At 38.6% G+C, this 17,669-nt stretch overlaps 1 protein-coding gene across 1 annotated transcript; it reads left to right on the plus strand.

Annotated features, from left to right (window-relative positions):
* Nucleotides 1-1,565: 1,565 nt before the first annotated feature.
* eef1e1 (eukaryotic translation elongation factor 1 epsilon 1) lies at nucleotides 1,566-8,032 on the plus strand. Its single transcript, XM_041968775.1, has 4 exons — nucleotides 1,566-1,689; nucleotides 2,378-2,575; nucleotides 4,930-5,025; nucleotides 6,470-8,032. The coding sequence occupies exons 1-4, from the start codon at nucleotides 1,606-1,608 to the stop codon at nucleotides 6,611-6,613; spliced, it is 522 nt and encodes a 173-aa protein (XP_041824709.1). The 5' UTR covers nucleotides 1,566-1,605; the 3' UTR covers nucleotides 6,614-8,032.
* The last annotated feature ends 9,637 nt before the right edge of the window (nucleotides 8,033-17,669 follow it).

Below are 17,669 nucleotides of genomic sequence, written 5' to 3' on the forward strand. Positions count from 1 at the left end.
TTCAAAGTCACTTAAATTCACTTTCTTCCTCATTCTGATGCTCAGTTTGAATTTCAGCAAGTCAATTTGACCAGGTCTACCTGACTAAATGTATTAAGTTGCTGCCATGTCATTGGCTGATTAGCTAGAGTGGCAAGCGAGCAAAGATCATGGGCAAACTAAACTTTTATAAAATTTAGGTACCAATCATAATAACTGTTGTTTAATTACATTAGCCTTTGTGGTGAGTGTTCTCTAAATCCTCTTGCTTTATTATTTTAATTTTCTACTGTTTTCTCTGTTTTTACATTAAAAATCTTGGGGACACAAATACTTTATTATACAGTTTGAACTAGTGAAAATCAAAGTGATATTAGATATTTTTTGATATGCTTATACAGTATTAGGTCAAAAACAAACAGAAAAACTGTGTTTTTTTATGTAAAACATCATCGCCTTTTTATTTATATTTATATTTATATAAATCCAGAAAGAAAAAACATCCATTTAATTTATAATATAAATAAAAACAGCCAGGATCTTATCTTATCTTATCTTATCTTATCCTATCTTATCTCTTATTATCTTATCTTAACTTACATTATCTTAACTTAGTACCAGTGAAGCTAACAAGACCTCAAGTCATGCTATCAAGATAAGCTCTTCCAAAGATAATCTGCTAAGACTGAAAGCTGTCACTTTCTATTATGTCATATATAAATACACAGGTACAAAGTCACACACTTACCTGGACAGAACATAGTTATTAAATGTGGCTTTAAGTGACAGATGGCATTTCATTATGGGGAAATCATGAAGGCATACTGTATATCCAAACATATATGACTCATTTAGTGTCTCAGCCAGGACACAACACAGAGAAAAGTGGGCAGATGGGACTGGTAAACTTTGCAGTGGGGCTTGACACTGAAAATTCATACCATCTTTGGTGACTCAAGATTCAATTAAGTCCTCTTGAAAAGATTTGTGTTATAATATTTATGTAGCTGTGAACTAGCAGTACTAGACAAACAGAATTTCTAAAGATTAAAAAAACGTATTTTTAGTAGGGATGTGTAATGTGTTTTTCTGTCTGCAATTAACAAACCCTTGGCATTTCTCTTGAGAAATAAATAAATGATATAGAGTTTTTTTTTGTTTGTTTTTTTGTTTGTTTTTACATACTAATCTTTTTTTTTAAATATGGAAACCATTAGAGATACAGGAATTCAAACTCTCAGTTGTAGGGTTTTGCAGATGGTAAAAAAAATAGAATAATTTTCATTGTTAGTTTCAAGATACATTATATTATCTATTTGCACGTTATTAGATTTTATAATGCAATGGGTTTTACAAAAAAAATGTTTTTCTTCATTTGACGTGTTTGTTATAACTCAGGTTTCCAATTTTTTATTTCAATTTTATTTTCTACTTCAATTTTTTTTTTTTTTTTTTTTTTTTTTTTTTTTTAATTCACCGATGCAATATGACGAAACCGACTTGCAACATTAGTTGATTTTATTGGTTATCTTTACTGTCTATCAACCGTTGGTAGGCGGGAGTTGAGCCTTTTATCCAATCAGACCGTCGCTCATTGTCCAGCCCCCCCACTTGATAGTCTGAAACATGGCGTTACGGGAGTTATCATCGCTGGAAAAATATCTGGGCATTAAAAAACCGAACAAGTATAGTACACAAGGAGATAAAAAGGTAATACGATGGTTCTTTGTCGTCCTAACCGCTGTTGTTAAAAAAAACTTTTTTTGTTTGAATAAAATGCTTGTAAGCAGTTCTATCTAGTGCACGCTAGCTAGCAAGGGAATGCTAACAAGCTAGGCATGTGGATTGAATAAAGATTTGAATAGTAGACTCTCGTGGTTATCAGTCTGCTGTAAACTGAGATTCATCTAATATAGAAGCATATCCTGATATCAGTATTTGATGGCAGCTCATTTATTTTCTACGTGTTAGGATTATGAAAAGAGCCGCATGCTTTGAGCATGGACAGCCATACAATGTAAGCTGGGGGTGGAGTTAGCTGCACCATTGGCTAACTAAGCGACTTTTAAAGACTGTAAAGTGGGTGTGCACTTCCCGCATGGGTGATAGAGGGGTAAAAGGGAGAGAGCTACGTCAAAATGAATGGCTTTCATGTTAAAGGACGGTTCACTGACAGTTAAACAGATCGACCTAAAAAAAATCTGTTATTACTATAAGGAGCAATCAATGGATGATTACATACTTGTTACTCCTGCTCTTTTGTCCCTATGAGATACTCCTTCAGACACAAGCAGCTGCTCTCATGTCTGAGTTAGGCTCCTATTAGGGAACCTCAGAGATTCAGAAATTTAGTTTTTAATATTTCATCACCCTTCCTATGACACACCTTTCCCCGTAGGTACCTGTGCTACAGAATAATAACGGTCCTCCATTGGTGGGGCTGGTGACCATTGCCTGTTACCTTGTGAAAGAAGCCAAGCGCCCTGAGCTGCTGGGTGACACTCCAGAGAACAGAGCAGTGGTGCAGCAGTGGCTGGAGTACAGAGTGACCAAACTCGACAGCTGTACAAAAGAAGACATCAAGACCATCCTGAAGGTAGAAAATCTGATATTATGGAAAGCTTGAGATTGTAAACCTGAGGCATTTGTTAATTTTACCCCAATTATTTCACATTTATTCAAAAGTAATTCTTTTCTACCAGCCTGTCAATCCTAAATGTTCAATCTTGAAATATTTTGGATTCATGAAAGTGAAAAAATTTCCTGTATTTTAGGAGTGACACGCCATCTTAGTTTCTCTCTCTCGCTTCGTTTTTACTGTCTACCAGTTAGGTCAGTGTATATATGTGTGTGTGTGTTCGACTTGTTAAGGCACAAGGGACAGGAGTAAAGATTGATGTTTGGCCCCTTAAGTGACATGGCCCCATACGACAGAGAAAACGGCTTTAATGTGCCTGACGCCAGTCAGTGTGAAACGGATCGTCAGCCACTGGTCTGCTGGACGCTAGGTGCCTCTTGGCACCGTCCTGTCAGCGTGAAATGTCTGTGTTTATGTGTGTGTGTGCACACTTCCCTGCGTGACATGCTGTTGTGGCATGGCTGAGGAGTCATGCTGTGTTGCAGCATGTTATCTGGACAGGCCTCTTAAATATTTTAATGGTGCCACTTACAGAAGGAAGTCGCCTTGAGCGGCACAGCTCTGGTGCCCTGTGGCCCCCTGTCCTGTCCTGCTGCTTTAGCTGCATCTTTAACACTCTTCTTTCAAGCACACCAGTCATCTCCCATTAAATTACCCACAGATAAAAATAAAAAATTTAAAAAAGTGTCAACAGCAGGAGTTCTTAAACTTCACAACCCCAGGATGCAAATAAGAAAATCTGCTACCACTTGGTTCTAAAGTAAACATTTTCTTACTCTTATGAGATTATAATAAACATGTCAGGACTTTTTTATTTATTTATTTATTTTTTTTTAACTCAGATAGCTAAATATTAAGAACATTTTCCACCTTAAACAAGTTAGCCACAGAATTTAACGACTATCATTTGTTTTATGATGCAGATACTTAAACATCCATCTGTAGTCAGCAGAAAGTACCAGCATCCTGTTTACGACTAAAACTACATACACCAACATGAGAACCAGAAAAAATATTCTGCAGACATTTTCCTCCTGATCTTCTACTTTAAATGCATTCAGGAAGTAAGATGCTGTGTCTCCTGAAGGTTGTGGGCCAGAAGAAAGCTGTGTGGTTATTGTATTTAAAGGAAAGCCTCAAGAGTATAAAAATGTCTGGAGAATCATCACATCAAACACAACCGTAGTATTTGTAGAGAGTAGAAGGAAAGGATGAATTTAAAGTTGTGCAACTCATTGCGCAATATTCTTATGTTAGTTCAACTTATGATAAAACTTGCTTATATTACTACCCAAAGGGCAAAACTCTTTAATAGAAACTGTTGCAGGTTTTTGGGCCGAACTGTGGTGCTGTCGATTGGTGGAAATGCTGTTACTTCATTTTATCTGAATATTTCAGCTAAGTAATGCACAGTTTTAAAGAAGAGCAGGTAGAAGAGAACCCAGGTTTGAGTTCCACGTGTTGGGTGGGGGTGGGGGTTAGCAGGAGAGCTTCCTCTCTTCTGATGCACGACTGAGCTTCCACTCCATGGCTGTAGGCTAAGAAAAGCAAGGATCTGATTTTTGAAGGGGAGGAAGTCTGCAGTCTTCATGCCTTGTTTGGCATCGCCCACTCTTGCCGCACAATAACTTAATTTGCCCCGAAGTTGCTTGTGTGTGTTTCTGCGTGTGTGCGGTGTTGCACAATGTACAAGTGCTAAAGATGGTCCCTTCCCGTGGGACCAGCACGTCCATGCACAGACGATGACTGAGAAACACACAAAAAGCTGCCCAAGTTTGAAACAGCTTCATTAGATTTGCAAGCTAGACTTGTAGTCATCTTGTAGCGGAGTAAACAAATGGTCTGTTCTGTATGGCATCTGTGCTAAGACGCCAGTCATGAGGAGATACAGCGTACCCCCTCAGGTTACATTTTATTCCTATCCACATCACAGACACACATGCAAGCAAGCCAGGCTTCAGACTACCTCACGCACCCACAGATATATAGGTTAATGAACCTGCTGTGTCCCCTTTAGGTCTGTAGCATCTATATAAGAAGTAATGAAAATTATACACTTGAAAGCAAAATATGTCTTAAACAAAGCTGATTGTTTCCAGCTGATTTTGAAATGAAAGAAAAAAGCAGCTTAAATGTCCAGAATAACATTTCCTCCTCTTCTTACAGGAAGCTTCATTAGTGATTCATGTAATGCATTCATCTGTCATGTGAAGACAAGTGTGTTTACACATAAATCTTTACCATAATGCATATATTAGCATATGTAATGCGTAATTTGCATAATGAGTTCTCTTTGGGAAATTTCCTTTCAGGATCTCAACCTCTACCTGCAAGACAAGGTCTACCTGGCTGGGAACCAGTTCACCATAGCTGATACTTTCATGTACTATGGACTCCATCCACTCGTAGTAAGTGACCTTCCCTGTTCTTCTTCACGGCACCTTGTCATCACTCTTATCATGTGGGTCAGTAGTTCTGCCACTTGTTTTTTTTTTTTTTCTTTATGTGCAGATTTTACAACAAAACTTTTGGAGTGTTAAATTTCCTTATGCATGGGTAAATTTAATTGATTTATGGTGTCTGGGTTTGTTCTTGTCACTGCTTACTGAGGACTCAGCCATCCATCCCTTCTTCCATCCTTTTCCCTTCCTATCAGCGCTCACTTTAGTCAAACCACAGCTCTAATTATCAATTTGTTATAGTATATAAGACACAATTAGACCAGTCATCTGGCCAAAGGGCATCGAGAGCAAGCTGGCAATAAACACACGGATTATAAACACATTCTCAGTTCTCTTCAAACAGATAAAGTGATGTGGCATAAAGTGATGTCTTTAGCCTCAGACCAGGGACAAGTAAGTTTGTTACGCCTTATAGGATAAAAGACAAGCGAGTTCAGAAATGGGAAAGGCAGAATGAGATGGAGGGAGGGGAGAGATCACATGTTGAGAGATGTCAGTGGTTGTGGCGGAGATGGAAGTTTGCCCCCCGCCACCAGGCAGAGGAGCGTCACTTTGGTTTGCAATCAGTGTGGTTTTTAACCTCGGGGACAGCGGGTCAGCGAGCCCGACCCTCGGCCACAGCCTGCACCGATGTTCAATTCATAGAAAACAACTTTTACACAAACATTAAACCTGACTGATGCTAGAATGGTTTTAGGCTCAGTTGTTGTGTGTGTGTGTGTGTGTGTGTGTGTGCGTGTGTGTGTGTGTGTGTGTTTGGGGGTGGATTTCCATATTTCATTTAATGAGATAATGAAAAGCCAAACGCCTGATTAGATTTAATTTGCAAAGACGTCTCAGTGAGTCTTGCTGCTGTGTTGAATTTGGAGACACCTGCTTTGTACGAAACTGGTGGAAAATTTCTACTGGACACAAACTTCTATGTAGTTTTCAGATGTTACAATGAAAAATCTGGTAGGTATTTTTTCTTTTGCTGTTATCCAAAGCATTGATCTTATTATGTATATCCGCAAATATTTTCACGGTTTAGAGGCTTGAAGTGGAGCAAATTCTCAGATGGGCAGTATTAACTCAAAAATAGCAGCCATTTCTATTTTTATTTATTCATTTTTTTTCCCAGTGATCATTAGGAGATTCTAAGTTAGACAAAATATTAAATCAATCAAAAATTAGGTCATGTTTACTAGAGGTTTAATTCACTTTATTTTCTTCTTGTACTTATTATTTTGCATGTTTATAAACTTAGTTTGGAATAAATACAAGTTGAGCATGTCATTGTTAAAGTGCACAAAACACTTTATGGATTTCTTGGCATCCTCAGTGGTTGGGATTTTTTTTTTTTTTTTTTGATAAGCTGTTCTCTCTTTTTCTTCCCACTCTCCTCCCTTAGGTGGACTTATCCATCCAGGAAAAGGAGCAGTACGTGAATGTTGCACGATGGTTTGACCACATCCAGCACTGCCCCGGAGTCCGACATCATCTCCCTCCACTAGTTATGCTCAGGAACAGAATTTACACCAGCAGACACCACTGAGACCTGAAAAGCATCAACTTCCTTCCCTAAACCTGCCCACCCTGTCTCGTCACAACTCTTCAGACCGTCAGAGCAGAGGGCAAATAATCCTCTTTAACCCGAGACTATGTTACATCTGCATACTATCTTCTCTTATTCCTGGTTTTAGATAATTATTTCTGCCTCGATGATGACTTGTAAACAATTAGTTCATATTCCTGCAATAAAGTCAGTTATTTTATTAATTGCATTAATCAACAGCACCAGTTTTTAGAAAGGGAAGTAATAATATAATCTTAACCTCTCAAACATCCAGACATGTCGACACTATTTATGAGGATTCTGGCATCTTTATCTGTGTTTACTGTTTTGTTTATGCTAATATTTGTTGCCCATTTATAAAGGGAAGGATGTACAGTTGTGATGTAGTGCTGCTTGCCTTTTTCAAAGGTGTTTCTATTTATGAATGATTGTTTAATTTGAGCCTTGAACGTGCAAATTAACAGAAGACTTAACTGGCAGTGTGTTATTTTCCAGTATAACCACATCAAGACCACAGTCCATATTCTGTTAATCCTGCATCATTTTATCGTAATTGTTATTTTATTTGGATGTGGCAGTTCAGCCATTTGACTGGGCATTGTAGGTTCTCTGTTTTTAGTGTGTGTGTATTTGCTCATTCCCGATTACATCCCCGTTCTCCGTTCTAATTCCTCACCACCAGTTGTGTGGGCAGCAGTGAGCAGTTGAACGTCAGCCCCAGAGTCAGAGATCAGAGTGAGGCTCCAATCAGTCCCACTACCACCACTGTTGATGCTGCAGGCCAGAGAGAGGGCAGCGGGCTCACCAGCTGCCATACAGATCCAGCCAGCCAAGGCCAGAAACCTGGGCCCCTGGGCGACAGTCAGCCACTGTGTGTCATTTCAACCCTCACGTTCCCACGGGGCTGCTGGAGAGAGAAGGACGAAGGGAGGCAGCAAGCGAGCGAGTGAAGGAGAGAGGGAGGAATTGAAGTGATGGAGGCCACACAGGAAAAAAAAAAAAGCACCCAGGGGCCGTGGGATCTTTTTGTGACATGTGAACAATGATCTGTGCCTCTGAAAGCCCAACTGCTGCTGGCTGGATGTTTTCTATTAGCGCCATTAGCACGCTAAGTCACAGTGGCAGAACATGTGTGTTAAAGGTAAACAAATGCAAATAAGGTACAATAAAAGGGAATAATTGATAGTCTTCACCATTTACCATTCGTCATTTCAGTTCTGTTGTAGCCTCTTTCCAGATTAAAACTTCTCAGCATATTTCCTGCCATGTTTTTAACTCCTCCCCACTAACAAGCTCTACATATTAAGTCTCTGGCTTAAAAGTTCTTGGCTTTGTTTGTCTGATGCAAGTACGATGCTTATCTTGTGCCAATAAATCAAAGAGATGCAGAGCCCATGACCTCTGACTCCCCTACTATTTATTCAATGTGTACTTTTGGTATTCTCCAAGAATTTATTTTGCGTAAACCAGCCAGAAGACAGAACTATTGTTCTGTGAAGTTCTGTAAGACGGCTTGCTGTGTTTGTGGCAAGTGTTACAAAGTAGATGTGAAGGATAAAAACAGCTTGCAGTCATTTGAGCGAGCCTTGTGACTAGTTGGGGCAGTTTATGCTGTGGTCTCACATTAAAGAAGGCCTTGTCCTCCCGGTTATGTTAACACTGCTGGAATTCTGTTTATCAGTTTCACTTCGTTTTTTTGAGGTGTAAATAATCAAGTTTTGCCCGCAAAAGTTGCATCTGGACAAATAGTTTTAAATACACTTGTTTGTGATGAGGCCATAGCTACAAAGAGTGGTAGATAAATGTGAGTGCCAGCATTTTGCTAAATATTTAGGTATAAATAAAAGATAGTGCCCATTAGAGAGGATTAGATATTTAATCTGGCTGTACAAAGTAAAAATAAAATGTAAGAGCCTGATTAAATTTATGGCTTATCATATAAATGTTTAAGTAAAATATCATTAAACCAGCCCTTGATTCTTTATAACATGATATAAACAGATTAATTTAAATTATGAATATTTGTAAAGCACTGCACTCATAAATGTTCATTATATGTTGCCTAGTGTTCAACTTTTTATTTTACAAACATGACTTTTTGTCTTTCTCGGTTCAGTTCGATATTAAGTCCTCAAAGCATTCAGTACAGTTAATTTGAGTTAAATTATAATCCAATTAAAACAAATTATTATATGAGCCACATTTTCCAATTTAGAATAACTGTTCATATAAACCAATTTGTCAAAAATAATTGCTTCGCTAAGAAAAACCAACAAACTGCGTCACATCTTTTATTCCACCATCCTGAGCATGAGCAGGGTGGCAGGTGATGGTGGAAAGGAACAAAACTGTAAACATGAGCAAAAATTCCTCCAGCAGAACCAGGCTTATTGAAGGTGGCCATCAGTCTTGATTGGTAGGTGGGGTGGAGAGGAAAGGCAAAGAGGTGTTGATAAGCTCCATAACTCTTAACCAGATATAACTGCTGAGGCAGTAGTAATGTTATATATTTATACATGGAAGTGCTCTGTGCATTATATGCTGTCACCTAGCAGCCTAAGCCTATGGCAGCTTAATTAAAGTGATGGGTAAAAATCACCCAAGCCAGCCCAAACTATAAGCTTTAATAGAAAGTAAGTTTTATGCCTAATCTGAAAGGTAGAGAGGGTGTCTGCTTCCTGAAGCCAAACTGGGAAGCTGGTTTCACAGAGAAGGACCTGATAACTGAAGGTTCTGCCTCCCGTTCTACTTTTAATCTCTAGGAACCACAAACAAACCTGCAGAGAAAAAATGAGTCGACAGGAAAAAAATATGGAACTATGACATCTTTTAAGAAACAATGAGATTGGTCACAGAGCACTTTATATTTGATTATTTCATTGTACAGGGAGCCAATGAAGAGAATCTGAAACTGAATTATCATCTCTGCTGCTAGTTTTCATCAGATCCCTCACTGTAGAATTTTCCGAACAAAGAGCAAAACTTACATATTACACTGTGAGCTTACTCTTTGATTGATGTGCTAAACTGTGTACGCCGATAATCACCTTAAAAAATTGGCAGATGTCATTATATATACATAAGTACACTGTTTGGTTAACTTGAGATAAAACTGCTTTCTTGCAATAACTAATATAACTTTAAGATAACTTTATTTTCCCAGGGTAATAGAATAACTATTTAATAAAGTACAATAAAACAAACTGTATTATATAGATCTAGAGTTTAGAGAAGCCAATACAGGAAAGGAAATGATAACTCATGTAGGCCTGTCACAGATTCTTCCAAATGTTACAGCAAATGATGCAATTAGGTGCTAGTATGCTAACCGTTCATTTTTTAGCTCAAGTTGTTCTTTTGTTTTGTCTGGAGGTAATAAGATAAATGAACTTGTTATCACGTGAAAATGAGCTTTGTGATCTCCAGATAACAGAATAATTAACTTGTGATCTTCAGATAACAACATCAAAATAAATAATTGCAGATTGTTCTTCCTTTCCATAGTAAAACTATGATTCCAGCTCAGACTAATCATCAATGCACTTTTAAGAAAATTTTCTCATTTCTTCTTGCCTCTTTGCAGATGCTGGTGGCACAATCTCACAATTCTTTGATGGTTATGTTCACACAGTCGGGTTCCTCCCTCATCAAACCTAGACGGGCTCAAAGCGAGACCCAGTCATGGGGCCACAGTAGGGAACCAGGACAGAGGTAGCAATTAAGGATGACCTTCATGCCAGCATCGGAAGGCCAAAGGAATGACACTCCACAGGGGTGGCCCACCGTTGATGCCATGGGTCAGCACATACAAGTCCCACCATCTGTGCCAACTGAGCCCCAGCTGACCCAGCAGCCACATAAAGGCCAATTTAGCTTGCTGCATAGTGAGGAAGAGGTGAAGGTAAGTAAAGTAGGATTATCATCAGAATGAGTTGATGAGTTCACCAAGGAGGTGTATGCAAAAGAGATGGGCCTGCCACCAACCTGTGTCTCAGTTCAGACACATACATGTAGGAGTGATATTTGATCCTAAAATGAACTGTCTGGATCTGTTTACATAGTTTTAAGACAATAGTTTTTGTTCAGTTTTGGTCTGACTAACAAGTTTTCATGCATTTTAAAAGTCTTGTTTTTAGTCTGACTAAGCAATATTTTTTTTTATCAGTCTTTGTCAGACACATGACCTAACTATGACCTATCTATTTTCTTTTATTGTAATTTAATCTTTGTACCGTTGTGCTGCTACTGTTTATCATGACTGTGTATTTCAGTAAAAACCACTTATGTGAAAAAGTAAAACAGTCAAGCTTCTCATTTTATGAACAATCATGTATTCAGTTCAGTGTTTATCTCCACAAGACATTTTTATGTAATTATGGATGAAGAGTAATTTTCATTATCAAAACTGACACTGGTTATTTGTGTGCTTAAGAGAGGCTAAGAGACAGTCAAGAAGACTTAAAAAATGCCACTGACACACTTTATTATTCATGTTAAAATCATGTAAAAATGATTTTTTTAATTAGAAAATGTTTGTATGCAGGAATATGAAAACTTCCACGTGTCCAACTGTACACATACATCATCATCATGTCTTTGTTAGTCATCCCTGTTTCTAAACTATTGTTGAGCAATGTTTTGTCAGTGCACAGCACACAGTGACAACCTTATCCAACACTCTGCTTTCTTCACCATCATATGGGAGAAGCATGTTTATGGGTGTGGTTCCTGTTAAGATCCTCAACCTGCTGTCCAAAGCCTCTTTTACAAGTGGGAAACCAAAAAAAATCTAACGTTGTGGCCTACTTTTCTACCTTTTTTATCATGTGACTTAGTATAGCAGCCTTTCACACTACAAGAGACTCCCATTTTATCAGATTAAAACGCTGCCAAAGACGATGCACAGTTTACGAATAAGCAATCAACATGACGATCGACCCACAATACACTGCAGCTATCCTGAGCGATATGTCACCTGACAAAGACCGAATAATTTTCTATACTGTTTAGTCCAATTCAGCATCATGATGAGAGGTAGGGTACACCCCGGACAGGTCGCCAGTCCATCACAGGGCCACAAATCAAAATATTAAATTATATTTATTGATCATGTACACCATGTCCTCCAGGCTAAAAAGATCAAAGACCATCAGGCTTTTATCGTCACACAGTTCAAAATTCAACATGATGGTGAGAGTAACATGCAGACTTGTAGAGATTGTATTAATGTTAAATGATAATATACAGGTTTTTATGGCAATGCAAAGAAAAAAAAAACAAAAACATTAGGAGTCATCAGCAATCATCCTGCTGAGACATCCTGGATTGTAGTAGATAATCTAACAGTGATATAAAGAACTGCATGTAAGCTATTTATATTAAAATCCAATCCCAGTTCATGGAGCTGATCTAAATCACCTCATTTGGAGTGCAGAGTGATGACGGCTAAACTGATGTTGATGGTACACAAGAAACTCAAGGTAATTGGTTTGGCTTGTTTTGTCTTGCTGAGATTCTGTTGATGCTAACATGCCTTTAAATTAGTTTGACAATGACAGCATCTAAAAATTTTATAGGAACATATAACACACTATGCCATGTAATCGGATTCTAAGATTGTTCTTGCTGCAACGACCATGTTGTGTTGATGGTTCTGGCTTTCAGTAGCATAAAGCTAATGCAATTCACAGCTTCATCAGGATTAATAACAAGAGTTGAGTTCCCCCCCCCCCCCAAAAGCAATAAAGCAGTGGCTGACAAAAAACTGGAGGATTCTTCCTGGTGTTGTTTAGGTTTTACCCCCTTATCATCTCCCAACACCTTTGTCAAGTTAAGTTTAATAACCATATAAGATGAACAGCCCCATCCCCACCTACGCAGCAAACAGTCACTCAGCTGCCACCATCCTTCATTAATTCTTGTTAACAACATCAGGCTGAGGGAGAGGCATCAGCTAAGACATCTGCTAAGAACAAGGCTGGCCAGCTCTCACTGACTGATTCAGTGGAACAATCAACACCGCGTGGTGGTGAGGGGAGCGTTAGCATGTCGTAAGCTCTTTTGACAGGACTTATCGACCACGCTTTATCGTGCTCTTACACGTTGTGACAGTTGTACCATGCGCCCATAAAGATGGCATCTGATTGTCCATTGCAATTATACGAGTGTACGAGCAAGGATGCAGCGATGAAGGGCACAGAGGGAAGGGAAGGGGGGCATGTGTTTTTCACAGCATGTTCTGCGCTAAACTTATTTCTATAGACGGGAAGGAGGGAAATGTGTCTTTACCTCTCAAGGAGTGAGGATGTACACGTTTACGTACATATTGCTGCTGTGAAACTAAAGATAATCACATCAGTGTGCTGTATAGAAGCATTCCCATTATTCATACACCACTCTCATTCCTCTTCCTCTGTTTTCTGCTGGTTCTTTGTTTACTGTTTGTGTCAAAAACAGTGATTGATTGAATATGAAGTGCAACAAATCTGGTAAAAGAGAATGTCTTCTTTCACCGCTTTGGATAGCAGGTCATAAGTCAAATATGAAAGCAAGGAGTGACGCTGACCCTGGTTATCCTTGCACAATAAAAGTTGCCAGAGAAGTCTTTCCAAAGACCACAAACAAGACACGTGGAAGTGAAAAATGTTTCCTTGGAGATACCAGGCGCCTGTGTGCTCATGGTCCTAGCTGGAGCATGTGATCTGATAATATATACAGTTACAAAGAGTCTGCACACTTTTATGTCCTCACTCAAACTTTTTATCAACAAGGACAGCTCCTTCGGTTAAAATGGAGCTTTGTTACGTGGCAGAAAGTAGATGAAAGTAACGTGTTATTCCACTACCACCCCCTTGGCCTACCAGATAAGACTTTGCAGGCCCTTTAAACCTAAAAAATTCCTATAAGCAATTCTTTTTTTCTGAGTTTATAGACATGCACACACATAAAAACAAGAAGTCATGTCCTTAGAAAGAAAGACAGATTAAATTTAATTGGATTTTAGCTGCTGAGCACTAAAGGTAGGAGACAGCACAAATACTAAAGGATAATTTTGCTTTATAATAGACTTAAACAGGTGTTACTATTAGTTATCATAGACTGCACTTAATAATGTCATGCTTGGAGCCAGTTGCATAAAACCCCAGTGTACTAAAAATGTGTACTTGTTGTGTTTATTTCCTGTTCCCCTATTTCACCTATTTGCTGATCACCACACCTGCTCCTTGTTAAATCATTAGCCACCTCAGTATAAATGCTCCTTGGTTTCCCTTTTTATTGCCAGATCCTCATGGGTCTTGTCCAGAACCTTTATTTGTTTAAAAAAAAACACCTCTTGATTTCCAACATCTGACTAACTCCAACCTGAAATCTTGCTTTTAGGTCCTTCCTCTTTGGTGATCAAATATTTAAGGTTAGACCAGAAGAACCTGACAGACGTGAAACAAAGCAGCCAGATAAAACTATAATCAGCATCAAAATTCAAGAAGACAGGTAACAGTTGATAAACTATTAACTTGAACAGTATACAATCTTCCATGGAGATAATTAGGACCCTGATGCAAGGATGTGTGTATTTGTAGCACCAAAATTTAAATAAGAATATTCAAACTATTTATTTTATCATCAGTATTTTGTGTGTAGAAGGTGCACATATGGTTTTTGTATATATGATCATTTATGTACCTTTGGGGAGACTTGAAAACTGGCAGGCACACCAAGAAAAACACAATTTAACTGCTTTTCTGGGGCAAATCTGACCATTGAAGCTCTTTAAGTGTAATCAGTGAGTAGGAGCTGCCATAGTTTACTATCATCACACCAAAAACAGACATGTGGCTGCAAGTAATTACGTTTTGGCCATGAATGCAAAACTTAGAAATATTAAACATTTGGGTGACTTTAAGAACCGTGATTGTTGACAAAAAGCATATGTTCTGGGTCTCAATTATAGTAGAAAACAAAGTAAGCTGTAACGGTTTCTCTGGGTTTTTTTTTTTTTTAATTCTGTAACAAAACTGTCATATCACAAAGTGAATGAACCAATGTAATCACACTTTGAAGTAGAAAAACAAACACGCCTTCAAATCATCCATCTGCTTAAGCAGTACTGATATCAGTGGGCAAAATCCGAAAGCTGACCTTTGAATCAAACCATTTGTCACATGACCCGACTCCTCTTACCCCTTGACATGAATCTGCCTGTTGGAAATACTTGTTCAACTGGACCTTACATACTGACATGAGTTGTGCAGGCAAACTCCATTTGTAATGTGTAATGTTCTCAGCTGTAACTTCAAGGGTATATTAGCAAAAAAGAAAAAAAAAAACTGTATGAATCCAGGCCAGCAGAACTTCACTTGCTCTTTTTATTCCCTTTTCATGCCTCTCTGTTGAGACAAAGCCTCTCTTTGAGTTGCGTAAGGATCCCAGGTGTACAGAGAGATCAGAGTTTTGCGAGATGCAACCACTCAGCTCATCAATCAGAGAGATGGGTGGCTGACTCGGCACCTAGGTGCAAAACTACATATGTGTGACCCGGGGCAAGGAGATTGCACAAGCCTGCACCTTAACCCTCTCTGTCTTTCCTACACACAGGCACAGATGACTCTTCTTGAATTAGCCGCCTCGATTGCTCCTCACCCCCTTTCTGCAGATCTACCTCAGCTGCAGCTCTTTCTTCCTTTTTCTGTCAGCGTGTGTGCATGTGTGTGTTGTCATCCACCCATTCATGAGGGTTACAGTTTTGGCCCTGGGGGGGGTAAGAGGTGAATTAAGGGTAGAAAGAAGTGACAGGATGGGGATAGACCGGTTCGGCTGAATGAGTTGAGAAAACTGGCCTGTAGCAGTAGTTGCAAAATATTCACACAGAAACACAAAGTAGTAACAGTTTGAAATGTTTTCACTGTCTAATTTAAAATTAAAGATGTTTTCATTGTGTGGCCCTTATTACAATCCTTCTGCCTTTATTCAAATATTCCATAAATTTGCCATACATTTACTCTCCCCCCTCTTTCACAACTCCATCCAACCCACAGGTCATGCCACTTAACTTCACCCAGCCCCCCTGCTGTAATAGCTTCTGATAGAAAAGCTCCAGGGAAGTTGACTTCTCACAGAGAAGTGATACTAAAAGTAATTGCAGTTGAAACCCTGTGACAGGGGAGTGTGCTTTGGAAAAAATGGGGGTAAAATGGAGAGTGCAACACAGGGAGGATGGCATTTGAAATCAGCACAGAGGATAGCAGCAAGGGGAGGGGGCATGGATACTGGTGCCGTCGGCCTTTTCCTGTAATTTGACCTCCATGGGAAAAAAAAAACCCACCAACAGTCTCCTAATTTGCATATTTCTTCTCCTCATCTGCATACGTCACCGTCTTTTTTCAAAAATTATAACAGCATGGTTTTAATTTGAGGTGACAATTTTTTTAAACCTGGAGTTAATACAAAGTGCTCTTTCCTTCACAACGCATCTAATTTCCTCCATGATTAAAAAACATTTCATAGAACATAAACAAGGTTTCATATCATTAACTTTGAATATGAGTGGTTACCTTAATGACCCCCCACCCTCAGTTTATTATTCCTGTGTGTAAACCAGCTAGTTGTTTTTAATGAGGACACGGATGTGGCTTGTTTGTGTGTGTGTGTGTGTTGGTTACGGCTGACACAGAAGAATGACCTGGCACAATATTTTCCCCGTAAAAACAAAACATTTTATTCAAAACAGAGAGGAAAAAGCCCATCTGCAGACAATTTAATACTGCTCTAAAGTTCCAGTAATCTAAATGTAAACTCTCCCTCCAGAATCACCGGTTTCCCCTGGGCAGGGATTAATTCAAGACACAAAAGTACTTTTCTTACACAGCTCCTCAGTTTCCATTTAACAGATCAATCTAATCGCTATTAATTGTCTAATTTCTTCTCTAGCTTTACACGTCCACTTCTTGAACACTAGACAATGAAACACAAACAACCTTAATAGTCCTTGACTGTTATATTCAAATGGGATTAATTTTTTTTTCCACTTCATCATTTCTCTGCTTTTTCTTTTACAAATGTTTCCAACTATAGCTCATTCAATTAAAAATAAAAAGTGACGGAGTATTAGTAACTTGAAGGATATTCAGAATACAAAGGTTCAAACAGAGCAGGAACATAACAGGTTAAGTTACACTAAAATACTGTGACACTGAAAAAAGGAGAAAGCTGGTAGTATATTTACGCAGGTGTTTGGTAGGAGTGTAAATCCCAAGTTGGATCATGATATAAGATCAATTCAATTGATAATTCAGTATTTGTCAATGCCACATTATACGATGGAGTATTAGGGCCACGTCAAAAAAAGTATTTTTCACGGGCTTCTGGAATGAAGTTGTAATATTACGAGAATAACGTAGTAATTTTATTAATACAAATTTTATTTCTATTTGCATGTGTTAAAGTAAATGTGTTTTGATGGCACAGACATGTATTATGTACATTCCTGGAGCCATCTTTCCCAGCAGCATCCTGAGACTGAGAAACTGCATTTTATAACTTTTTTTTCCCCCAGGATGCTTCATCTTCTTACAGCAGTGATTCACTTTATGATACCACATCACACACTAGCAACTAGAAATCAACACACTGGCCATTTTCAATGCATGGTGTGGATGATTCATCAAAGAACCGCAAAAGTACAATATTGGAGGAAGTATTCAAAGAAAAAGAAAAGGATACAGCAAACTGACTTTTATTGGCTGGCTGTACGTGCAGCATTCTGTTGGAATATGTAGCATTAATATGGATATTACTTGATGCTTCTCACCTTTCAAGGCATTTATTTAAACTGGTCATTTATACAACCCCCCACGACAACAGTACATCACTAAAGTAGCAGCCTTGCCCAGCAAGGATATACTGTGATCTAAAACAAGGTTATAAAGAGCTCAGAGAGATCATTCTGATGCATCTATGAGAAGCAAACCCGATCCACAAAAATCCCACTTCGTTATTTACAAGTGAAGAGCAGTAAGTCTTATACACTGTCCAGGTA

This window comes from Melanotaenia boesemani, chromosome 18, assembly GCF_017639745.1.
Source record: "Melanotaenia boesemani isolate fMelBoe1 chromosome 18, fMelBoe1.pri, whole genome shotgun sequence".
NCBI lineage: Eukaryota > Metazoa > Chordata > Actinopteri > Atheriniformes > Melanotaeniidae > Melanotaenia > Melanotaenia boesemani.

Excerpts from the sequence above, each read along its gene's own strand:
- eef1e1 (XM_041968775.1), top strand. The coding sequence starts at position 1,606 with ATGGCGTTACGGGAGTTATCATCGCTGGAAAAATATCTGGGCATTAAA. Across the intron at positions 1,690-2,377 it reads GTACACAAGGAGATAAAAAG|GTACCTGTGCTACAGAATAA; the intron begins GTAATACGATGG and ends CTTTCCCCGTAG. Across the intron at positions 2,576-4,929 it reads ACATCAAGACCATCCTGAAG|GATCTCAACCTCTACCTGCA; the intron begins GTAGAAAATCTG and ends ATTTCCTTTCAG.